The sequence below is a fragment of the Chiloscyllium punctatum genome, chromosome 18 (assembly GCF_047496795.1).
Source record: "Chiloscyllium punctatum isolate Juve2018m chromosome 18, sChiPun1.3, whole genome shotgun sequence".
NCBI classification, from domain to species: Eukaryota; Metazoa; Chordata; class Chondrichthyes; order Orectolobiformes; family Hemiscylliidae; genus Chiloscyllium; species Chiloscyllium punctatum.
In genome coordinates this window covers 80111524-80138325 of record NC_092756.1, presented here as the reverse complement: position 1 = coordinate 80138325, position 26802 = coordinate 80111524, and the positions used below count along the sequence as shown (strand labels likewise).

At 42.4% G+C, this 26802-nt stretch overlaps 1 protein-coding gene across 5 annotated transcripts in view; it reads right to left on the bottom strand.

Moving 5' to 3' along the window:
* Window positions 1-26802, bottom strand: part of LOC140489239 (myocardin-related transcription factor A-like) — a 207482-nt gene that overhangs the window by 115047 nt on the left and 65633 nt on the right. For 2 of the 5 annotated variants that reach the window (XM_072588561.1, XM_072588564.1), the window contains exon 4: window positions 13316-13438. The exons of 1 other annotated variant lie outside the window; for it this stretch is intronic. In XM_072588561.1, the coding sequence (XP_072444662.1) occupies window positions 13316-13409 (94 nt within the window). In that variant the 5' untranslated portion in view covers window positions 13410-13438. Of the gene's footprint in view, window positions 1-13315; window positions 13439-17905; window positions 17925-21877; window positions 21994-26802 lie in introns of those variants that run through there. 2 more of the 5 variants (XM_072588562.1, XM_072588563.1) reach the window with 2 other exon arrangements.

Here is a 26802-nt window from a genome sequence, read left to right as displayed (position 1 = left end):
GGGATATGGGCCGGGTACTGGCAAGTGGGACTAGATTGGGTTGGGGTATCTGGTCGGCATAGACGGGTTGGACCAAAGGGTCTGTTTCCATGCTGTATATCTCTATGACTCGAGGTGATTTTCTGGCAATCCAGTTCCTGATCTCATCAATGCCAAGTAGAAGCAAATGTTAGAAGGTTTCTATGCAGGAAAGGATGAAAAATAGAGACTAGTAGCTCTGATACAGTCAGTTACTGACAAGAACTAGCCGTGGACCCTGGCACAAAACAGTAATTGAACAGCCCAGTTCGGGACCTGCCAATTTTTGTAGACAAAGGGCAAGAGATGATTGGAACTAGACTGCAGGATTTGCTTCCTTTGCCTTATTCCTCTGCTGCCTCAACAGTAACAGCTTGTAACTCAAAGTATGATGCAATTTGATGAGTAAGCTGTTACCATATCGAACAATATGGTAGTACTTCAAGGAAAGTTTCAGAGCATCTTTGAAGACTTTTCTTTGTGAACGCTGGCCTTCTGAGAGTTAAGGCCTGGCAGGGAACATTCAATCAGCTGTTTCAGCACAGCCTTCTACAAACCAAAGTGATGACTGCTTAACAACAAAGACCTCCATAAGTCAACAGAAGACCTAGTGCACTGAGTAACTGTCATCAGCATATCCATGTACTGAAGAAAGACTTGAATGGCATGTCAGGAACACACTAGAAAATTAGAGAAATTCCATTAGCAAAGTCTCCACTACATCTTCTAGATTTAACAGGAGCCAAGAAATGCTCATCTTCTTCCTGATGTCAGCTCCCAAAATATTTTTTAAAAACTCTGCAAAACCTTGCAACGGACACTGCCAAAATGGCCCAGAAAACCCAGTTAATTACATATCCACAGCCCCATTAAACTCAGTGGTGACTCAGGACTTGCTGACTGAAAGGCCGAGACAGTTAAGAGAAGGATGCTGGTGGGATCAGTCTATTTGGTGCAATCACAGGTACACTTAGTGCTTAAATCTTTTAGATTTTAAATTCAAACGAAGGTATACTTTACTTCCATGCATTTTTCTGATCAATGCTTCCTCTAAGCTGTGCAGCCAAGCCCACACACTGACCTTGGAGACCCATGTAGTAGCAGGAAAATTAGAGGGAACAGAGCTTCTGATGGACAACGTTGTACTGTGTCCAATGAATTAGTTTAATAAGCTTCTTTAATTTAAAGACTAAAAAAGTTATTTAATTCTTTCAAGGAATGCAGATGTCTCCAGCAAGGCCAATATTTATGGCCCATCCCGAACTGTCCAAAGAATAACTTATGAGGTCACAATGTTATTCTTTTAGTCAGTATAAAATATCTATGCATTCACTGTCACAAGAATAGATTAAATTTGATCAGATAACTACTGCAACATGTCTGCTGCAAATACACGTTTGAACAGAGAGTCGGATTGGTGTTTACTGTCAATATCATTCACCACACAGGGTCTGTCTGCTTCAGGCTCCTGTGCACCTTTGCAACACAGCCCATACTTGTTTCATGACTTGCACCCAGTTATGAGGAAGTGTTAAATAAATCATCTATTTATGGGGTGAAAAATTGAGTGTACACCATGTTGTAATCTAGAAAGAGGTTGGTCATAAAGCTGTACAGCATGGAAACAGACCCTTCAGTCTAACTCAATGCCAACCAGATATGCGAAATTAATCTAGTCCCATTTGCCAGCACTTGGCCCTTATTCCTCTAAACCCTTCCTATTCACGTACCCATCCTGATGCCTTTTAAATGTTGTAATTGTACCAACCTCCACCACTTCTCTGGCAGCTCATTCCATACATACACCACCCCCTGCATGGAACAAGTTGCCCCTCAGGTCTTTTTAAAATCTTTCCCCTCTTAGCTTAAATCTATGCCCTCTAGTTTTAGACTCCCCTATCGTAGGGAAAAGACCTTGGCTATTCACCCTATCCATGGCCGTCAATTTTATAAACCACTGCACGGTCACCCATGGGCCTTTGACAGTCCAGTGAAAATACTCCAATCTATTCAGCCTCTCCCTATAGCTCAAACCCTCCAACCCTAGCAACATCCTTGTAAAACTTTTCTGAACCCTTTCAAGTTTAGCAACATTTTTCCGATCAGAGCAGGGAGACCAGAATTGAATGCAGTATTCCAAAAGTGGTCTAACCAATGTCCCGCACAGCCACAAAATGACATCCCAACTCCCACACAATGGTTAATCGATATGGCAAACAGACAAAAAAAAAGGCTAAAAAAATGAGTTAACCTCATACACTGCACTGATTCATATGCCTTGATCTACAACAGTTTCTAAATCGTCTGCCTCTGGATCATCTTTTGGCCTAAACATGTGGCTTTGCATCAGGACCCTATTGTTCACCACCACAAGGGTATTTCTTGCCATTTAAGAATACTAGCTTCCCAAGATTATATCCTGAATGCTGGCTTTGATCCATGCTAAGTTCATAACTAAACTACAGTTATATCTTCAAATTAACACGGGGTCATTTAAGGTGGCAACATAATACCATTCCATCAGTATTTCACATATACAACTAAAAACACAATCATCAGATTGTTAGATCCAGAGCCCTTATTTTCTGAAGTTTCAATATAAAATAATGCATTTCTATTAAACTGGATTTCTCCTGCTGTTAGCTATAATAATGAACAAGAGGTACCTTAAGAAAAGGGAAAATGCCTCCTGGGTGACTACTTTCTGTACTATATTTGAAATATATTTCTGAAATAAATTGGAATAAACTGAAGCATTCTCCTTGAAACCCATAGGTCCTAACCAAAACTTCACAAATAGTGCAAGTCATGGAAAAATCTTGTTATAGAATAATACAGCACAGAAACAAACCCTTCAGTTCTACTAGTCCACGCCAAACATAATCCCCAACTAACCTAGTCCCACTTGCCTGCTCCTAGCCCATATCCCTCCAAACCTTTCCTATTCAAAGCTCTACCTAAATGCCTTTTAAACACTGCAATTGGATCTGCACTCACCACTTCCTCAGGAAGTTCATTCCCCACACCAACCACCCTCTGGGTAAAACATTTGCCCCTCAAGTCTTTTTTAAGCCTTTCTCTTCTCATCTTAAAAGTGTACCCCCTAGTCTTGAAATCCCCCATTCTAGGGAAAAGACAATTAACACTAACTCTATCTGTACCTCCCATTATTTTATAAACTTCAATCAGGCCTCTCAACCTCCTACCTCCACTCAAAAAAAGTCCCAGCTTACTTTTTTTTTAAAAAAACATCTTTTGTGCTTTTTCCATGATTGATTGAGGGTCTTTTCCCAATAATCTATTCCTAAATATAAAAAAAAGGCTTGAAATTGACACAGCCTAAAAGATCAAATTAATTCTCAATGATTTATTTGATACTTTGATTCTGAATTCCCATTATACCTGCTGTGAACTCCATAACAGATTTCCCCAGCAAATTTTGTTCTATATGTGCATATATTTTATATATACATACAACCCCCCAAAGGAAGATGGTCAAAATCAGAGCATCTGTGGCCAATAAAGGTGGTTAAAGCGGCATATGGGATGTTTGCTTTTATAAGGGTCACTGACCCGAAACATTAACTGTGCTTTTTTCCACTAGTCACGATGGAGCTCTATAAAACATGAGGCCACAGTTGGAGGACTGAGTGCAGTTCTTGTCTCCACTCCAGAGAAAGGCTGCCACTGCAATAGAGAATGTGCACTAAGATTCACCAGGATATAACCGAGGCTGGAGCAAATCAGCTATGAAGAGAGATCAAATAGTTTGGAGTTGTTTTCCTTAGAGCAGAGGAAGCTTGGGGAAACCTGATTGAAACATACAAGGTTTGAGGGATGCGGATAGTTTAAGCGAAATTTAAACTTGTATAGATTAGATTCCCTACAGTGTGGAAACAGGCCCAACCAGTCCACACTCACCCTCAGACCCATTTCCCTCTAGCTAATGCACCTAACACTATGGGCAATTTAGATTAGATTAGATTACTTAGTATGGAAACAGGCCCTTCGGCCTAACAAGTCCACACCGCCCCGCCGAAGCGCAACCCACCCATACCCCTACATCTACCTCTTACCTACACTACGGGCAATTTAGGACGGTCAATTCATCTGACCTGCACATCTTTGGACTGTGGGAGGAAACCGGAGCACCCGGAGGAAACCCACGCAGACACGGGGAGAACGTGCAAACTCCACACAGTCAGTCGCCTGAGGCGGGAATTGAACCCGGGTCTCTGGTGCTGTGAGGCAACAGTGCTAACCACTGAGCCACTTATAGTCAGGGGATGTGTGGAAAACTTTTCACTTGGGGTTGTGGGCATCTGGAACTCTGCCTGAGGTAGATATTAGAGGCAGGAAACTTCAAGACCTGTAAAAATGTATTCAGAGGAACACTTTAAATGCCATAGCATAGAATCTACTGGAGCAAGTGCTGAAAAATGGAATTTGAATAGATGTTTGGTAACTAGTGCAGACACAATGGGCTGATGTGCCTTTTTCCATGCTGTGAAAACTGATTCTTTAACACTGCTGACTCATGGCTTCCATTGCAAGCAATGGCAATAACCAAACACAGCCATTTCTGTGTAGTGCCACTAGATGGAGCATTACTTTAGTCCAACACTGCATTTAGTGGGTTGAGTCATACTCAAAAGACTACTCTTGCTTTGCAGAAATAAAACACTAACAAATGCATACATCCTGGACGACAGCTGACCCACCCTCTGTCACACACAGCGACGCAGGCGAGAAACAACACTGTGGGTAGGAATGAATTAAAATGTAAGAGTCTTCTCAAAACACATGTTCCCACTTTCAAATGCAGAGCTTTAAAGTTTGACGTCACCTTTCAACAAAGCACCTGCCTTCCAAAAGCTAGTGAAGTGAGAACCACACCTTCCTCATGCACATTCAAGAGGAAAGTACCCAAAATGTCCACATCAGCCAACAAAACATCCATTACCACCACAGACGAGCCACTAAACAAAAAATATTAAGAACAGACGATGCTGGAAAGGTGGAGACACAGCCAAATTAACATTTTGGGTCTTTCAGGCTAGCTGCAGTGCTCCAGCAAAGCTCACCACAAACTGGAAGAACAGTGTTTCACTTATCTTCCCCTGCTTGGTAAGCCTATGACCTTCAGTCAAGTAATTTTAGGGCCTGAGCACCTTCCACCCTGTCCCTTACCCCAACCCCTCTCACACCAGGCCTTGTCATCACATGTGCTGCGACCACAATCAATTTATTGTCAGCTCCAGTGGCCCACAATCAGCAGCCATTCATTCTCCTGGACTGACGACTACCCACCTTTTTGTCTGCCCAATGACTGTTCTCTTTCCTCTCACTCTGGGCTCCATCTACCACTTATTCATTCCCCCTCCCCCAAACTCACCTTCAGCAAACACACCAACCTTTTCCTAGCTACAATCAGTTCTGAAGAGTCACCGAACCCACAAGGTTAACTCTGCTTTCTCTCTCAATAGATACTGCCAGAGTTTCTCTGCTGTTTGTTTTTGTTTCAGAGGCAAGCCACTCCCTTGCTATGCAGTTTCTGTACCTGCAGGCCATTTTGTAAATACATGGCAGGTGATGCTGCAAATGAAACAAAAGAAACTGACTACGTACTTCACAACTTCATCCACCTCCCCAACCAAGTCCAGGGAAAAAGGGAGACAGGGCCAAGCGAATAAAACATTTAGGACTAATAATGAAATGGTTCTTCATACGAGGAAAATCTGGATAGGTTTGTGCAGATTAAAAACATAATATTATTTAAGAACTGGTTCCAAAGATGTGCGAGTTCAGTGGACTGGCAATGGTAAATTAACCATAGTGTCCAGGGATGTGCCAGGTGGATTAGCCATGGGAAATGCAGAGCTACAGGGATAGGCATAGGGATGGGTCTGGGCAGGATATTCTTCATAGGTTCAGTGTGGACTCAATAGACCAAATGGGAAAAAGTGAGGACTGCAGATGCTGGAGATCAGAGCTGAAAATGCGTTGCTGGAAAAGCGCAGCAGGTCGGGCAGCATCCAAGGAACAGGAGAATCGACGTTTCGGGCATCAGCCCTTCATCAGGAATGAGGAAAGTGTGTCCACAGGCTAAGACTACCTTTTATCTTAGCCTGCTGGACAACTTTCCTCATTCCTGACGAAGGGCTGATGCCCGAAACGTCGATTCTCCTGTTCCTTGGATGCTGCCTGACCTGCTGCGCTTTTCCAGCAACACATTTTCAGCTCAATCGACCAAATTGCCTGCTTCCACACTGCAGGGATTCTATGATTGGGTGTCACAGGAGAGTTTCTTGAAAGATTTTTTAATCAAATGGGTGAAGTACAACCTTTCTTGTGAGGAATTCTTGCAGATGTATCTCCCAAGCTCCATACCTCAAAAATGACAGCAGTGGTTTGAGGCTGTCAAAGCACACTGCTTCCAGAGCTGGGGAATCAAGGAAGATAAACAGAGGAAATCTCTGTTTATAGCACATTTTTCAAAAAGAATGAAAAAACAGACACAGCGGCAGCAACTCAAACGCTCCGACAATATCCAAAAAATAGTCAGTGCGCTCAATGAGTTGAGCAGCTCTGATGTGAGCTCCATCCTAGACACTAACCTGGCTGGTCTGTCAACCTAAACGTACCTTTGGCTTAAGTCTAGAACATGCTGTCTGTTAGATTTCCAGCACGCACTTGGGTTGTTTCTAATCCCTCAAATGAGCTCAAACTTCCTTTCAAAAAAAAACTATAAAAGGGCATTCCTAATAAGAGTAAAATGCAAACCACAGATGAAATACATATGGGGCAGTACAGAGTACAATTCTCTTGTTAATCAAAAGGAAATCAGGCGACCCACACTAGAAACTGCATACAGGAATTTGAAAAGAATGTAATATCAATTTAAATTTTGTGATATATAATAACTCTTACTACAGCTCTTTTGAATAAGATCAGTCTGTCAAATCAATTTAGACAAGATAGCATGGTTAATGAGCTGAGCTTTGGACTTTGCTCGAGTTGAAGATTTGTCTTCAAGCACCAACTGAGTGCTCAATCATGACTACAATGGTAATGAGAACAACTTATTTATTCAGTTGGATTACAGGAAGCAATATAAGGTGTGCCCCACTCAAATGCAGAGTTAAACAACCACAGGAAATATTAACCTGAATTTATAATTGCATGTCTCCTAGGGTAATGATATACTATGTTTCCCAACAAGGACCTGGATTTGTGATGACAGGAAAGTAGGATCATTTCAGTTCCTGTTTCAGAGATACAGCAGGGATGCCAGAGGCTGAACACCCTCCTAAATTTGCAGGATGACAGGACTGTTCTGAGCAGAGTGAGGAGACTGGGCCTGTATCCCCCAGCATTTAGGAGTGATGATGTCATCAAAACTTAGAACGTTCTTAAAGGGCTAGGCAAGTTGGATGTGCTGACAAGTAGTTCAAAATGGTTATGGAAAAGGATAAGCTTTGCAAAGTTAAAATTTTTAATTGGAGTCAGGCAAATTTTAATGGTACTTTCAAAAGTTGACTGAAGTAGATTGTTCACAGGTAAAAGGCGTGAGACAAGCGAGAAGCTTTCAAAGGTGCAATGACAAGGGTTCAGAGACATGATGTTCGTTTTAGAGTGAAGGGTAAGGCTGATCAGATTAAGGAGTAATGGATGAATAAAATATTGAGGTTCTAGTCAAGAATAAGCAAGAAGTTTATTTTAGATATAAACAACTTGGTTCAATTTAATCTCCTAATCAACATAAAGAATGTACAGGCATTCTTGAGAGAAACCAGGAAGACAAAGAGGGGATATGACATATCATTGGCAGTTAAGGTAAAGGATAATCCAAAGAGATTTTCCAAGTACATTAAAAGCAAGAGGATAACAGAGAGGGTAGGGCCCCAAAAAGATCAAAGTTGTCCTCTTTGTGTTAAATCCCAAAGATGGGAGAAATACTAAGTGACTATTTCATGTCAGTTTCTACTGTGGAGAAAGAAAAGGTGAGAGAATGCAGAGAAATAGATTCTGATATTTTGAAAACAGTTCACATTACAAAATAGTAAGTTCAGGAAGTCTTAGAGAACATAAAGGTGGATAAAACCTCTGGGACCTGATCTAATGTACCCCAGAACATTGTGCGAATTAAGGGAGGAAATTGCGAGACTCTTTGTAGAAGCATTTGCATCATCTATAACTAGGCTGAGATGCTTCAAGGCTAGAGAGGAGCTAATAATGTACCCTTGTTTAACAAATATTGTAAGGACAAACCGGGGAACTATAGTCCTGAGAGTCAGCCTTCAGTTATGGGTGAATTGTTGAAGGTGATTTTAAAAGATAGGATTTATGGACATTTAGAGGGGCAAAAATTGATTTGTAAATTGGTTGAGGCTTTTTGAGGAAGTTACCGAAAGGATTGATGAGGGCAGAGCAGATGTTATGTGTACTTGAACTTTAGTAAAGCCTTTGACAAGGTTCCGCATGGTAGACTAATTAGCAAAGTTAGGTCACATGGGATTCAGGGTGACCTTGCCAATTGGTTACATCATTGGTTTAACAGCAGGGGACAGAGTTGTGGTGAAGGGTTGCTTTTCAGACTGGAGGCCTGTCACCAGCAGTGTCCCACAGGGATCAGTTCTGGGTCTGCTTTTGTCAGTCATTTATATAAATGTTTTGGATATGAATACAGAACGTATGGTTAGTAAGTTTTCAAATGATACCAAAGTTGGTACATCGTCAACAGTGAAGAAGGTGTTCTAAGATGACATAAGGATCTTGGTTAAATGGGTCAATGGGCTCAAAAATGGCAGATGGAGTTCAATCTGAATAAATACGAGATATTGCATTTTGGTACAACAAACAAGGGTGGGGCTTATACAATTAATGATAGGGACTCGGATTATGTTGTCGAACAGAGGGTCCTATGGGTTCAAACACACAATGTTTTGAAGTTTATGTCACAGGGTGGTTAGAAAGGCATTTGGCACACTTGCCTTCACTGCTCATACCTTTCAGTATAGGAATTAAAACATCACGATGAGGCTGTAGAGGACATTGGAAAGGCCTCTTCTGAAATACTGTGTCCAACTCTGGTCAGCCAGTTACAGGAAGGATATTATTACGCTGGAGGTGGTTCAGAAGTGATTTACCCGATTGGGGCCAGGTACAGAAGATCTAAGTTATAAAGAAAGGCTGGATATGCTGGTACTTTTTCACTGGAGTGTAGACGGTTGAGAGGTGCCCTTATTAGAAGTTTATTAAATAATGGCGGGGTAGAGATAAAGTTAATGGCACTTGTCTTTTCAATAGATGGGGATTTCATGACTAGGAGGCATATTTTTAAGGTGAGAAGAGAGAGATTTTCAGAAAGACGAGAGACAAATTTTTGTTTGAACAAAAGATGGTTTGTGCATGGAATGAACTTCCAGAAGAAGCAGTGGATGTGGTTACAATTAAAACCTTTAAAATACATTTGGGTAAGTACATGAATAGGAAAGGTTTGGTGACATTGGGCCAGGAGCAGGCAGACAGGACTAGTTTAGTTTGGGATTATGGTTGGCATGGACTGGGGGTTGGACCGAATGGTCTGTTTCTGTGCTGTATGACTCTAAGTGGATCTAGAACCAGGAGACAGTCTCAGGATAAGGGACAACCAAGTTTAGGACTGAGATGATGACATTCTTCAATCAGAGGGTAGTGCATCTTTCAAATTCTCAAACCCAGATAGTCGTGGAGTTCGGTCGTTGAATATGTTCAACGCACAGATTTCCAAATACGAAAGATATCGAGACAGTGTGGGAAAACGGCATTGAGTCACAAATGTTACACAAGTTTAATGGCAGCCAATTCAGTCTATCTTCTAGGACATTCGCCTGTCTTGTCCCTGTGCTGAGAAAACCTTCCATCAATGTGGATTCTGGTTGTACTAATTCCTGGACAAGGTACAGATGGGTAAACAACTTCCAGTCCTACAACTTCTGGCAATCTTCCTCAGGACACAAAAGCTAGCAAGATTGTAGCTGTCCTGTTCAATTTCTCCCAAAAGTTTTACTCATCTGCCTGAAATTACTAGCCCTCTCTGGACACTTGTCCAAGATGCTGAAGCCATTGGTGTGAACACTCAAAACCGAAATGTCAGTTCTTCTAAGTATGCAAACGTGGCATCCCACATGGAATCTCACTTAGCTATCATTCTTATTCTTGCTCAGATTCACATTCAGTGATAAATAAGCTGTGTTTATAATGAGGTTTTGCCTCAGTTCGATCTTTCATACCTCCAATGGCCCAGCTTCGACATCACTGATATGCAGTACCTGTAATGCATACAACTTCCAGCCCACATTACCAATATTCTTTCTAACCATGTCCACATTTTCCAAAAACAGGTTCAATAGTCTCTGAAGTCTTCTTGGCAACTTCCCTAATTTCTCATTGTTCAGGAATTTAAAGAAATGCAGGATGATTGGAAGCACACGGGTAGATTGTTAAGCGAGTGCTGCCCAATACATTCTCATTCTTCTTCAGCAGTCCTTCGACACAGAGGCTGACTTTCTTCAACTCCAGGAGTGACTACATACCTTTATGACGTACACATGTGCCCACAGGTGGGGCAGGTGGTGTTTGAAGAGGTGGGTGGGTTCCACATGCTCCTCTCTGTTTGCCCTTGGTCTCCAGTTACTCACTTTTCTGTTTGGCTGGTCTTGGGCAAGATATTCCCACAATTTGGTGGGAATATGACATTTTCCCAGGGTGAGGGCACACCTGAAGCATTTTCTCCACCCACCTGCCTGATAACCACTTGCCATAATGCAGACAGGAGCAGACACCCAGTTTTGCAACTCAGCCCTGTGGACAATGTGACCTGCCAGTGCAGCTAACTGACCATGACCAGTGCCTTAATGCTGAAGACTTGGCCTGAGACAGAATACGAATATTAGTGCCCCTATACTGGCAGTTGATTTGCAGGCTTTGCAAAAGAATCACCAATGATATTTCTCTTGTGATTTGAGATGTTCATTGTACACATACAATGTCTCTGACACATACAAAATGGCACATAACACTTCTGGTCTATGGGTCACAAAATTTGTCATCAAACACACTGCTCCTCAGATAAACCTTGCTGAATTTCATCACCAATGTCTTCCCTTGCTGAGAGGTGGCTGACATATATCAATTGATTTATGTTGTCCACTGGCTCACCACTGGACTCAGAGACAGGAGACATCACAATGAGGGAGCAGGCTGGTAGAGAATCTACATCTTCAGAATGTTTAGCCCAAGGCCTGTTTTCGCATATACCATTGAGAACACGTGAATGGCTTAGAGCTTGGCCTAAGTTTGCACAAACGTTGGCCGCAAAAATTGCTGCGACATACTAGCTTTGTTGAAATTGGGGTCTTGCTGAGGTGATCATATTCACCTGTGCCTCTCGATGGATGGAATCACCATTGTAACTACAGCAGGGGCTTTTTTCTAAGCCGTTGGGAGAAAGTGATTCAGGGGATTCTACCAAAGGCCTTCCCTGTGAAGAACAGAACCAACCAGTCTGTCATTACTAGAATGAGTTGCCGCCTTTTCGGAGGATGGTTACAGATCAGCTGGGGCTCCTCTTAAAACAGATGGAGGAAGTACAATCATACAATTGTATCAAGAGTGCTTTTCAACCATATTCTACCTGCATCAGTAACCTTGGTGGCTCTCGGCAGGTTTTGTCCTCATGCCAGGCTGAAACTGTCGTAGTGGGTATCGTGCTGTGGACTGTTATCAAGGGTATCCAAGGAGAGGACTGAGGTAGTCCTCAAGGTGCTCCTTCCAAATGACCCTGATTGCCCCTCTGGCCTTGGAGAGAGTGATTTCTTTCTCATTTGACTGTAAACCTGCTTTCTTTCCTTCATGTTTCAGTGGAGCTTCCTGTCTAGAATGCCAGGTGTTTGCAGTTTAGGAGCTCTTGCATCGATTATCCATGACAAGTTAGGAATCCAGCTATGGACAAGTACACTTCTGCTTAGTAAATTATAAAAGTTTAAAATCACAACACCAAGTCATAGTCCAACAGGTTTATTTGCAAGTAAAAGCTTTGGGAGTGCTGCTCCGTCAGGTTACTAGCTCACAAAGCAGCAGCACTCCGAAAGCTTGTACTTTCAAATAAACCTGTTGGACTATGACCTGGTGTTGTAGGATTCCTGACTTTGTCCACCCCATTCCAACACCGGCATTTCCACATCACAGTAAATTATAGACAGTTGGGCTCTGAAAAATCATTGTAAAACGGTTTTCTTCAGTTGTCACGTATCTGTTGCTAATACAAAATGTTTTATTCATTAGTGAATGCTTGACATACTTTTTACTGAACAGTGGTAGAACAGGTTAAGTGTTTCCTGCTGACTTCTCATTCTACCTGATTTTAGCAAAATAGCACAGCAGGAACACACTGCGGCCATAGCCCAGTGGTGGTCGGATCGAAACCCTCCTCTGTCATTTGTGCTCTCATTACCAGGAGAAAACTGGATTAAAAAGCAGTGGGAGCTCTTGTGATGCGGTAACAGTGTCTCTACCTGCGGACTCAGTTCGCATCCCACCTGCTCCAGAGGTGCTGACCATCTCAGTATTGTAGCACATGCTGATATATTGAAGGGTTTCCGATTACAATTAGCGTAACAACTAAAACAGTGTGAACTGTAGCTCACCAGTAGCTCGTTCGCCATTTCTACAGTAGATTGGCACACCGTCCATGGGCTGAAATCCTTACAGAGACTGAAGTTGAAGTGCTCATGAAAGAAGCCTCATTATAATCAATGCATCCCACATTTTTGACTGCTTTAAAGTAAAATTCGCTATTTCCATATTTCTTGGGGGTAACAGAGGGGAAACATAAGAGCACAGATAATTTACCAACTCAGAAGCCAATGACCCAAAGCCAATCAGTAACATGGGATTACAAGCTATTACCGGTGCAGAATATTAAAAAGTTAAAGAAAGGACTGCAGGAACACATCAGATGTGAACCTTAACTATTGCTAGAATGCACCTCAAACCAAGAAAATCACATGGCTCAGGAAAATGATCAAATAGCTAGGACTGCTAGAACATATTCAAGTTTAGTGTTCTGTGTTAAAATAATTTTCTCCTCCTGAAACATTACTCTCAGGAAAGGGATGCATGTGACATGGGATCCATAGGTCTGGATTGGCCACAGTGGTTTTAGATACGACCTGCCCCAGACCAGCACTCCCCCCTCAGCCCCTTATTAACATACCCATGAATAAAAAGGTACACATCTCTGATTGCATCTCACCCTGTAGCAGGCGCTCCTCCTGTTGGCTGAAGGTAGAGTGGCATTGGCGTCGAAGTCGTGGAGAAGTCCGCACCTCGCTCGCCTGGCTTCCCATCTCAGGAGCACCAGGTGGAGCCGAGTGCTCTTAATGGGAAACACAAAAAGGAAGAAATAAGAACAAAACAAAAGTCAATTGGGTTCCCAAGCCACTCAGGAGGGACTGGACCAGATACCAGTGAAAGCCAGCACTGAACAGTACCAGTTGTGGCTCACCAGGTAGCACAGTCGCCTCCGACACGCCAAAGTTCCAGGTTCAAGACCCATCCCTGGGTTCAAGCAGAAAAACCTAGGCCGACACACCAGTGCAGTTCTGAGGGACAGCTGCACTGTCACATGTTCCCTCTTACAGTTGAGACGTTAAGCAGAGGCCCACCTGCCCGCTCAGTGGCACTATTTTGAACAGGAGCCAGTATTTATCCCACAATAAACAATGGAGAAACCAGGGTAAATCTGCTCATTGCTACTTGGTTTCCTTGTGAGAGTTTACTGTTGCTTCACTTCAACAAAGTATTTAATAAGCTGTAAAGGACTTTGGGATTTTGTGAAAGGTGCTAAATAAAACAAAGCTTTTTCTTAGTTGTTCCCAACATGTTTAGGATAGATTGCATCACATTAAAATACAATCCATCAGAAAGGCCAGTTCAAATACACAAAGCATTGAAGCAGATCCACACTATATCCAAACATCTGGACTGGACCATCACCAGCAACTGATAGGTAATATTCTAGCAGCTAATATTTAACAGCTAACCACACACCTTGCTAAGTACAAAGACTAATAAGTGAAGAGAATGCTTCAGAAAGTACAAACTTATGTCATGCCACATTAGCTCAACATCATTCCAATGATGTGACATAATCATAATGATGCCAGAAAGCTATAACAAAGAAATTTTCAAAATATTCATGAGGGTCAGGCAGCATCTGTGGAGAGAGAAACTGATTCAGCATTTCAGGTTAACGATGGTTCATCAAAATTGTAACAGTTGTGTTGGCTAGATATCACAGGGGTTACCACAGGGATAACTGGCTTTGGATGGCTAAGTATTCATTCAACATCACTTCAATGTCAGCTATGAAGCAGAATTCACTAAACCCTGGATCATTTGGGGAACACAGACCATTGTTTAGATCATTCAGGTACAGGTTACTTTTATCCTATTGCTGATATGTAGTTTCAATACTAATTCTGCTTAGTAAAAGAGGAACTGCAAGTTTAAACATTTGGTGCATGTTCTTGCCTGAGGAGCCAATGGTGCAAAGCTACGACCTGTGGGACGATGACTGAACCCCTCCAAAAGGATATTGAGGGGTTGGTGGAGTGGACAGGTAGCAATGTATAATATTCAATACAAGTGTGAGGCGATGAATTTTGATTTTGATTTGTTTTCTTGTCACTTGTATTAAGATTCAGTGAAAAGTACTAGTTTATGTGCTACCCAGACAAATCATACCTTGCATATCAGAATAATTGAACAGCATGCAGAATATAATGTTACAGCTACAGAGAAGATGCAGAGAAGGACCAACTCTAATGCAGGAGAGGTCCACCCATAGGAAGAATATGGGCAGACAATGTAAAATGAGAGGTACAATTGTAAAAGGGGTAGGAGCAGGCAGTTTTGCTAGCTGACCAATAAAAATGGCAGGTCAGATGGTGGGAAAGCAGTTAAGCAAGCATACAGTATCCTGGACTTTATCAAAGGGACATACTAGACAAGAGCAAAGAGGTTAGGCAGAATTTATATTCAACACTCAAAGATCAGCTGAAATATTCATTGGGGTTCTAGCATCAAGTTTTAGGAAGAACGTGAACATATTGGAGTCAATGCAGAGATGAGAAACTTCAGTAATGAGGACAGATTGGAGAGGGTGGAACTGTTCTCCTTTGAGGGTTGACAATGAACAGGAGATCTAATAAAAATTTTCAAACTCATGAGGTGTCTGGAGAGAGGAGATAGGGAGAAACTGTCTTTGCTTGTAAAAGGACAGAACAAGACAGTACAGATTTAAAGTGATTGGTCAATGTGACATGAAAAGAACTCTTCTCTCACAATGGATGGTGAAATAACTCCATAGAGGCTGGTACCCCATCACCAAGCCACCCTTGTTTTACAGAGAATCCTTGATACTGATCCACCTCCCTCAGAGCTAGTTCTCAGAGAGAATAGGACCTCTGACACTCCTGTTTATACCTGTCAGCCAGGGCTCCCCGATGGGACCAGATTAACAGACCCAGTCAGGAAACTCACTCTGTGAAGTCCGCCTAGCTAACCTCATTATAATCACTGCAGGTGGCTTGGACCTGAAATATACTGCTTGGACATGTGGAGGCAGGTTCAATTGAGGCATGCAAGAGGACATTGAATCATTAGCTGAATAGTATTGGGGAAAAAGGCTGGTAAATGCACAAAGTCATCATGTATTGGAGAGTCAATGCAAACACAATGGGCTGATTAGCTTCCTTCAACACCATGACAATCTGCAATCTAGTTAACTGCTTCTGATGAATTTAGATGAGGTCATTGACGTGAAACATTTACTGTTTCTTTCTCCACAGATACTGTCTGAACAATTTCTAGCATTTTTTTTAAAAATTTGAATGACTCAGCTCTTCCTCGAGGCCTTTCCCTGGTGGGCTGATACTCAGAGTACCCATATCATATACTTCAGGTAAATCGACAGTTAATAAACTGCTCTGAAAACTCAAATTTTGAAGGCTGAGACAATTTCCAGCACAGCTGCTAAAACAATTGACAACTTCAAAAACAGTCAGCATTGTATGTAAAACCATCGATAGCCACAAGTAAGGTGCCAGAAGACTGGAGGTTGGCTAATGTGGTGCCACTGTTTAATAAGGGTGGTAAGGACATGCCAGGGAACTATAGACTGGTGAGCCTGATGTCGTCACAGGGAATGCTGAGGGAGGACGCACATGTATTTGGAAAGGCAAGGACTGATTAGGGATAGTCAACATGGCTGCGTGTCTGGGAAATCATGTCTCACAAACTTGATTGAGTTTTATGAAGTAACAAGAAGATTGATGAGGGCAGAGCGGTAGATGTGATCTATATGGACTTCAGTAAGGCATTCGACAAGGTTCCCCATTGGAGACTGATTAGCAAGGTTAGATGTCATGGAATACAGGGAGAACTAGCCATTTGGATACAGAACTGGCTCAAAAGGTAGAAGACAGAGGGTGGTGGTGGAGGGCTATTTTTCAGACTGGAGGCCTGTGACCAGTGGAGTGCCACAAGGATCGGTGCTGGATCCACTACTTTTCATCATGCTCATATCCAAATCATTTATATAAATAAGAGATAGACTTAGTAAGTTTGCAGATGACAGCAAAATTGGAGGTGTAGTGGACAGCGAAGATGATTACATCAGGATCTTGATCAGATGGGCTAATGGGCTAAGGAGTGGCAGATGGAGTTTAATTCAGATAAATGTGAGGTGCTGCATTTTGGGAAAGCAAATCTTAGCAGGACTCATACACTTAATGGTAAGGTCCTAGGGAGTGTTGCTGAACAAAGACACCTTGGAGTGCACGTTCATAGCTTCTTGAAAGTAGAGTCGCAGGTAGATAGGACAGTAAAGGCAGGATTTGGTATGCTTTCCTTTATTGGACAGAGTATTGAGTGCAGGAGTTAGGACGTCATTTTGCTGTTATATAGGACATTGGTTAAGCTGCTTTTGGAATATTGCATGCAATTCTCATTTCCTTCCTATCGGAACGATGTTGTGAAACTTGAAAGGGTTCAGGAAAGATTTAAAAGGATGTTATCAGGGTTGGAGGATTTCAGTTATACAAAGAAGTTGAACAGGCTGGGGCTGTTTTCCCTGGAGTGTTGGATGCTGAGGGTCAATCTTTTAGAGATTTATAAAACCATGAGGGGCATGGATAGGATAAATAGACAAAGTCTTTTCCTTACGGTGGGGGAGCCCAGAACTAGAGGGCATAAGTTTAAGGTGAGAGGGGAAAGATATAAGAGAGACCTAAGGGGCAATTTGTTCACGCAGAGGGTGGTACGTGTATGGAATGAGCTGCCAGATGAAGTGGTGGAGGCTGGTACAATTGCAACATTTAAGAAGCATTTGGATGGGTATATGAATAGGTAGGATTTGGAGGGATATGGGCTGGGTGCTGGCAGGTGGGACTAGATTGGGTTGGGATATCTGGTTGGCACGGACAAGTTGGACTGAAGGGTGCTTTTCCGTGCTGTACATCTCTATGCTTCTGTCACCCTATGAAACAACCCACAAATTTCTTAAAAATGACAATTCTCCCAGCGCTGATAGATTATTTAAAAGCAAAAACCCAGATCCACGTCTGTCAAAAACTACTCACTTCTTCCTTGGGCTGTACCCTGTGCTTCCTTGAAAACAGTCCATTGATTTTTGAGTTACATTGTTAATGTGTCTGTCTGTAAACAAACAGGTGAAAACAATACCTCAAGCCACCTTCAATGCCAGAGATTTAATAACTCTGGAGTCCTCTTAAAAACAATGGGGTAGAATGCTAAAGAAACAGCCAAATGTATCACTTACCCAAAGCTCTCAGTTTGGTAACATAGAAAATAGGAGTAGAACACTGGCATTCGAGACTGTCCCCCTCTCAATTCAATTAGATCATGGATACGTTTCTACTTCAACTCCCCCTCCCCCCCCCACTACATCGCTTTCTTTCTTATTCAGAAAAAGATTCCTTATACTACAGGTGGATCAGATTTCAAGAGCCAAGGACACTGCAGGAGTGGATGTGGAATATGATATGATGAGGTAATGCTACTAATACAAAGTGCCTCCATCACACTGATTTTTTTTCTCAACCACAGTGGTTTTATTAGGAACAGTAGCACTGTTAATGTTTCCAGACTCGTAGCTGGAAAATTCAGCACCACATTATTAAATTTTAAAAAAGCAAGAATGAGTAACAGCAAGCGGGTAATAAATAGATTATCCCAAGTAGTCATCTGATTCGCTGATGTCCTTTACAGGAGGAAACCTGTCAAACTTGCCCAGGGCTCCAGACTCTCGGGAAGATGGTTAACTCTTCACTGTCCTCTGAAATGGCCTCCTAAATGGCTCAGTTATCAAGGCAGTTCATTCCCACTTACTTGTCATCAATGAGGAATGGGTAATAGGTGCTGGTCTTGCCAGTGACACCCAGACGCTCACCTTGAACTTGCTTTGCCATAACAAGAGAAAATTAAGGATGACTTGCAGCACAGTCGTTGCATCCCTGTCTCTGAGGGAAGGTTCCAAACAAGTTGATTATCAACCTTCAAGACCTTCCAACACAGCCAATATGGCAGGCAGCTCCAGTAGGCAAGATTCCCTAGTCAGCCAAATTTGATATAGAGCAGTGCTCCTCACGCATAATCTCTCACAGCACGTTAGCAACTTATTTTAAGGGGGGGAAAAAACCTATGGAGCACAGACTCAAAAATGTGTTACATTCGCCTCAGAGGCATGAAAACCACCAAGAGGAACCAGCAGACATGGCACACAACCAAAAAAAAAAGACACGTTTTTGAGGGGGGCAGAATGGACTGCAAGACGAAAGAAATCCAGAGAGTTTTCAACGTTGACTGACATTTTCAGCGCTGTCAAAGAATTGCAGAGCAATGGTACAGACAACAAGACCGAGCAAGTGTCCTTTTTGGACGAAACATTGAACAGATGTTGCTCGACTGCTATGGCAGATTACAAAATGCACTGAAGAGTCAGAAACCACAAGCAGCGGTCACCACTTATCCTTCACCTAACATCAGTAAAAAGCACATTAGTCATGTACTGTATTTTCCAAGCACAGCTCTGATACCATGTTAGCCAGCTTAACAGTAGCAACACCATAACATACAGTCAACTAGTACCTTTACCATGATAAAACAGCCTAAGAGGAACATTACAAAAGAAAATGTGACAATAAATGATCTAAAGTGGAGACAAAGTAGGCTTTAAGAACTGTGTTAAAGTAGACAAGAGGATGAATGACAGCAGAGACTTAATTGACCTGTCACCAGCAACTGAAATCTGAGATGCACAGAGATCTCAGATGATTGGGGGAATGGGGCAAGTCAGAGAGAGGGAAGGGTAGGGCAGGGCAGGGCCGGGCCACAAAGGGGTTTGAAAATGAAAAGAGGGGAAACATTTGTTTGAAGAACTACTAACAATATCAACTAACATGGAGCCAGCAGGGAGGTTACTGAGTGATCAGAATAGGATCTAGAATTTACGACCCGAGTTTCATGATCAAAATGGGGACATGAGGAGAAATGAGTTAACAATGAGTGTTCAGGACAAGGACAGGGGAGGAGTTTTAGAGGAAGTTTAGTCCAATAGACCAGAAGGGAGGACAGTGGTAGAAGTATTTGATTTGTTGATCGTATTCTTAGTGACAAAGAATTACATGAGTTCCACACACTTAGAGTCATAGAGATGTACAGCACAGAACAGACGCTTCGGTCCAACTCATCAATGCCAACCAGATATCCAAACCTTATCTAGTCCCATTTGCCAGCACTTGGCCCATATACCTCAACCCTTCCTATTCATATACCCATCCAGATGCCTTTTAAATGCTGTAATTGTACCAGCCTCCATCACTTGCTCTGGCAGTTCATTCCATACATGCATCACCCTCTGCGTGAAAAAGTTGCCCCTTAGGTCTCTTTTACATCTTTCCCCTCTCATCCAAAACTTATGGCCTCTAGTTCTGGAGTCTCCCAACCCAGGAAAAGATCTTGTCTATTTACCTTATTCATTCCCCTCATGATTTTAGAAACCTCTTCTAAAGTCACCCTTCAGCCTCTGATGCTCCAGGGAAAATAGCCCCAGCCTATTCTGATCTCCCTATCGCTGTTGAAGGATTTCAGAGAAAGCAGTGGTCTACAGTTGGGGAAAGGAGTTGAGTTTTTTTTGAGCTGGGGGGGTTTAATCATTGAATTCCAGGATGATTCTGGATTAGTACGTCATCAAGACGTACTCCATTTTTTGCAAAACATTTCAAAGGAATTATGAAGATGTCAAATGCACCCAAGTCCAAGTTGTTTTATCAAAATTTGGTTTTATTGATCCTTTTGTAAGGAACAGCAAAGAAGCAGGAATATCATCTACATTTAGTCTCAAGTTGATGGGTCAACACGTCTGAGCGAAAATCCCGATTTAAGTAGCCTAATCTTGTTGAACGAGCTATTATATTTGTAATCAATGACAACTTAACTCAAATTATTCAAGTTGACTGTGGAAATTACATACGTAGAAAATCAATTACTTATATAGTTAAATTAGAAGACTCTGTCTGGAGTGAAGCACAGCAGAAACACTTGGAAATCTTCCTGGATTACACAAAAACTTGGCGAGTGCTCCACCCTGGCCACAGCCCTCCTGGCTATAAACAGCATCCAGTTGCATCACTATGAAAATAAAATTGGAGGTGCATGAAGTGCAGTCGACAGACCACTTGGCAAAACAGTCTGCACAGAAATGACTCAGTCAGGCTTGTAAAAGGTCTGGGTTGCAGCACTTTCCCGATAGTCAGATTAACAAGAATGTGCCCAAATAAGGTCAAACTGAGGTCAAGCACTGATCAAAAATGTGACTTTTACCTCTCTTTTCAACCTCTTGGTGGGATCTAAAGAGGAACCATGTACCCCCTCTCAACTTGGTACTGCAAATATGCAGTAAGAAAATTAAAAGGAAGAGGAAGAGGAACTTAGCTATTTAGATTGAAGGTGGTGATTCACTCCACACCTCCTGGGTACCCAAGAATCACTGAATGCCTCGATCATAATGACAGACGTGTTTACCATGAACTCCAATTTTACTAAGACTCTTTGTGATGCATACTTGCTGTTTTGATGTCAAGGAAAGAGTGTCAGGAAGCTGAACAAACACAGCAGGCCACCTCCTGATGCTGCCTGGCTTGCTGAGTTCTTCCAGCTTCCTGTCTGCCTACTTTGAATTCTAGCATCTGCAGTTTTTTTGTCTCTAGTGTTGGCGTCAAGGGCAGTCACTCTTGGGTCAGATCTGGAGTTCAGTTTCTGTTGGATATCTGGATCAGGGCTGTAATTAACTGAGGGGCTGAGTGGTCCTGGTGGAAACCAAATGCAGCATCAGAGAGCAGGTTATTCCCTAGGTGCGGTTTGATAGCGTTGTCAAAGATACCTCCATCACCTTTCTGGTGATTAAATGTAGACCTGATAAATGGTAATTGGCTGGGTTGGATTTGTCCCACGTTTTGTGAACATGGTGGTGATGATAGCATCTGCTAACAGCCACCTTGGTCAGGCTCAGTTCCAGGAGGAGATACTCGAAGCGACCTCACCAGGTGGACAAGCATTAAGATTGTGGAACCATTTGCATGGTAAAATAACCAAGAGCAGCCCTCTCAGATTATCTGTTTTTGCTCCACCATTGGAAGAGGATGTATTGGACACAAAAGCTCATATTAATATAACAGATTCACTTTAAATTAATTCAATCATCACAAAAAACATTTGATTAAGAGCCACATACTGTTATGAAGATGTGGGTGTACTGGATCTTTGAGTTAATGCTGGAAGTGACAGCACCAAGTGTTTTCAATAAGACACCATGCAACACATGCTCCAGCTACTGGAGTAGCTGGTTGCCTGGAAATGACAAAACAGATTTGAATTAGGCCAATCAGTTTAAATTATAACCTGAAAAATGCAAAATTCCAATCAAGTTTGAATTGAGTATAGTGACAATCTTAAAAGCCAATGACACAATCTGATGCTCCGGGGTATAAGACCAGGGAAAATTGAACAGTTGGGAGGAAAACTGCCATCAGACCAACAGCTGTAGACTGCTCATCAGAACTGTCAGAGGTACCTGTCTAGAGGAGTTTGCACAGAGAAAAACCTCACCACTGACCTGGGGAGCCAATCTACCATTAAAGATGAAGAGAATATTCAACTGCTGGCTGGTTTTAAAATTCAAATTTTCCTGTAAATCTTAATTGGAAGTTTTATCGGACTGGTATTATAGAAGGGTTAGAGGAAGGAATTGTAAAGAGTTGTTAGTTAACTTTTACTTTAAATAGTCTTGGCCACTTGAATGTTTACAGATTACTGCACAGGATAAATCTTTTCTGTGTTGCTGGATTTAAATTAAGTAGGAGGGTTTATCCCATGTTGCAACCATACAGACATGAGGATATGTTGCTCAGAAGCCAATTTTGAGTGAGAGTGGAGCTTCAACAATACTGAAAAGGTCAATGCCATCCAAGCCAAAGTAGCCTGCTCAAATGGCACCTCATCCATCACCTTAAACATTCCCTTCACCAAAGTACATTAACAACAGTGTGCATCTTATAGAAGATGCATTGCAGTAACACCCTACAACTCCTTTAACAGCATGCTCCAAATCCATGACCACTACTAGATGTAAAAGGGCATTGGGTGTATGGGAACGTCACACCAAAAGCTCTTCCCCCAAGCCACCAAGCTCACCGTATGGCAAGGCCAAACTTGCTGCAGAGCAAAATTTAGAACAGACCACATAACTCTCCATTAATCCCTCAAAGGGACAGTCCCAAAACAATTTTATTAACTTCATGCTTGCCACAAGGTGTTGCATCTGCATAATTTCAGGGACTTGGCGAGGACCCCAACTTGCTCATCGTTTCTGACTCTTAAACAGATAAGACTTTTGGGAAATTGGTCGGCAGGTTATTGCTGCAGATTCCCAACCTCAGACTTGTACAGAGTATATCTAATGCTCAAGAAGTTCAGTTCTCCCAGATTCTTACAACATCTGCCCATTGAAGATAATGTTGGCCTCCAAAGCTCCCGAAATGAAACCGAGTTGATGTTCGAGCATGCTGATGAAAAGTTACCTTCAGCTGAAGCAGTAACTTCACCCCCACAGATGTTATCTGATGTGATGATTACTTCAAGCATTTTATTTGTCACTTCAGATTGCCAGCATCTGTAGTATATTGCTTTTGTAAGGGAACAATTCTTTCCCTGGTAGAGAGAACACCAAGAGGTGAGGCAAAGAATGAAAGAAATAGGAGAATGGGGTCATGGGAGATTACTCTTGGGATTAAAAAACTGTTCATTAGAGACTAGTTGGGTCAAATGGCAGACTTTCATGTCATAGTTTCTAACGTGAGAGATAAGTAGCCGCTGCGCAGTCTCACTAAAAATACCCCCCACCCACTCAACAAAATGCTAGTGCTCCTGTTAACAAAACAGGAAAGTTCTTAACATGGGGTAAGACGAATTCATGCCTGAGCTGAGAAACAGTCACAGGTATCTGTGACCCCCTCACCAAACCAAACAGAGGCCCAATTTTACACACCATGACAGAACAGTCTCAAAAAGAGTGGTGCTGGAAAAGAATAGGTCAGGGTGCATCCGAGGAGCAAGAGAATCCATGTTTCCGGCATAAGCCCTTCATCAGGAATGTAGGGGCTGGGTGATGGGGGGGGGGGGGGGGTGGGGGGGGAATCTGACAGCTGAAAGATAAACAGGATTGGGGTGGGGGTGAGGTAGTAGGAAGGCAACAGGTAGATGCAGGTGGGGAGGATGGTGACAGGTTGAAGAGGAGGGTGGTGCGGATAGATGGGAAGGGAGATTGACAGGTAGAATAGGGGTTCAAAAAGGCAGTGCAGAGTTGGAGGGCTGGATCTGTAATGAGGTGGGGCAAGGGGAGAGGAGTAAACTGACATTGATGCCGTGTGATTGGAGGGTCCCAAGGCAGAAGATGAGGCGTTCTTCCTCCAGGCGTCGGGAGGCTAGTATTCGGCAATGGAAGCAGCCCAGAACTTCATGTCCTTGGCAGAATGGAAAGGGGAGTTGAAGTGGTCAGCCACAGGACGATGGCATTGTTTGGTGCGTGTCCCCCAGAAGGAGAAAACAGAACTCCACTTGGAAATTTGAACTAAATCAAAATTATGGTACAAGCTTGGCCACTGTGGCTGGACATCCACATAACATTGGGCAAACAATCTTCCACTTTATGCTTGTGGTTCATTATCCATACAGAAAATTCCTTTCAGAAACAGAGGACATTTCTCATAAACTAGTATGCAAATATTACTTTAAAAATAAACTCAGAAGTCTAATTACATTCATTGAAACTATTACAATGTAATGAGTGAGTCTACCTTCGGGTACATATTGTCAATGTATCAGTTTATATAATCATAACTAGGAGCAGGAGTAGACCAGTCAGCTCTTCATGCCTGCTCCCCCATTCAATAATAATCACAGCTGATCATCCAACTCAATACTTTGTTCTCCATTTCTCCCCATATCCTTTGGTCCTTTTAACCCCAAGACTATTTATCGCTTTCTTGAAATCATTCAATGTTTTGGTCTCAACCACTTTCCACATGCTCACCACTCCGAGTGAATAACTTCCTCCTCAGCTCAGTCTGAAACTGCTCAACCACATCCTTAGACTGTGACCCCGGCTCGGGACTGCCCAGTCATCGGGAACATCCTTAATATTTCCCTGCTTTTATAAAAAATGGCACAACTAAGAGGGTGGCACTGGAGTACTGCCACTGGACTAGCAACCCAAAGACCCAGGCTAACGTGGAGATATTGGTTCAATTGGCAGCTTATGGAATTTATATTCAATTAAGTAGTTTGGAATGGAAAGCTGGAGTGGTGATCACTAATTGTTGCAAAAACCTATCTAGTTCACTAATACACTTTGGTGCAGGGCCCCTTTCCCCAGTCTGGCCTACATATGACTCCAGACCCACAGTAATTTGGTTCCCTCTTAACTGTCATCTGAAATGCCTTAGCACAACATTTAATTCAAGCATAATTAGGGATTGGCAGTAAATATTGATTTTGACAGTGACACACCCATCCGGTGAAAGAATTAAGAGGGACTGTCGGCTTTTCATTGAATGCATTTAATCATAATAAGTACAACTGATACAATTCTTACTGTCGATGATACTCAATACTTCCATCAAAATCCTTCAAGAATGGATCTCAGAGGACAATTAGCTCATCAAATAAGCTTCCTATCTGGTTTAGTAATGCTGGAGCGCAGTTTGGAGTCCAATAGGGAATTCAAAGGAGACTACTTTATCCACAGCATGGTGAAAAAATGGAACTGGTTACCACAAGCAGTGGGTGAAGTCAACTGTCTAGATCCAATTTTTATGGGAAACTGGATAATCATGAGGGAAAAGGAAACAGATGGTTACATTTATGGTTTTGAATAAGAAATAAAAAGGTAGGAAACGCGAGCGGAATATATATACTGGCACAGATTAGTTGGGCCGAATGGCACGATTCTGTGCCATATAACCTAGGTAAAAATCTTGTCTCTTCAAAATATTGTTAACCTTCCTCTCCTACAACAAAGCACAATGTGAACATTCAAACAGAAATCTGATCCTGAGTGCAGTTGACAACTAGAGACATAGCTGGCACTGTCCATTCCTCTCACTCAGATTGTTCATTAAGTTGAGAACATACAGCACAGGCTGAGCTTCTGTCCAATCATGTATGTACCATAGACATAGGAAGATAGATAATAACCTTTAAAGGCAACTTTAAAAAAGGGCTTGATTAACTAGCCTTTGCCAAACTATGACTGGCAAGAGATTCTCCCACTCTGATCACCTTCAATTCAATTTGCAACCCAGCAAACTGTAACGCAACAATGCCTCAACAACTTGGTCTACTGATGGGCTGCGACAGTGTACAATGTGTCAGAGCCTCGCCAAGACTCTGGCCTGCAAATACTCTACAGAAAGATCACAGAGAAAACTGAAGTAGTCAACCCGAGACACAATCACTGCCTGTGTTGTGGGACAAGAGAAGTCTCCGATATCACACAACTCCCAAACTGAGAGATAGTACATGACTTAAGTGTGCAGGGGGAAAAGGTGACAAATTGAGAGGTGAAAATCCCACCATGTTATTTAATTTACAAAAGCATAGACAACTGCACAGTTGAGACTCTTTATTCAAACATACCACCACTCAGATGCAACTCAGAAGCTGCAACAGAATGTGCGTTACTCCAATTACAGAAATGGACAATCCCAGCTGTAGTCCAGAACAGAAAAGTAAAATACAGCACATCACTACAATCACGGAGGCTCCACAGTTCCTGCTGGAAAGCTCTCTCTTCATTAAGAAAACAATTGAGAGCTAACCCAACCTACTGGGAATGAGCCGCTCCCAGGGAGTAAGCCATTTAAATGAGTACATCCCAGATGCCTCAAACATGTGTGCTGCCTTACCTGCTATGTAAAGATAGTGGATCATGAGTAGCGGATCTTCCGTTTCCAAACAATTCTATTTCCCTAAGGTGGCTTGTGGTCACAAGTTGTTCTTTTCCCCGGACTGTGCAATTTCTCTCCTGAAAACGCTTGCGTGAAAAGGACATCACTGGCGGCTATTGCTGAGTTTGGGAGGGGAGCACGTTCAGGTATGGGC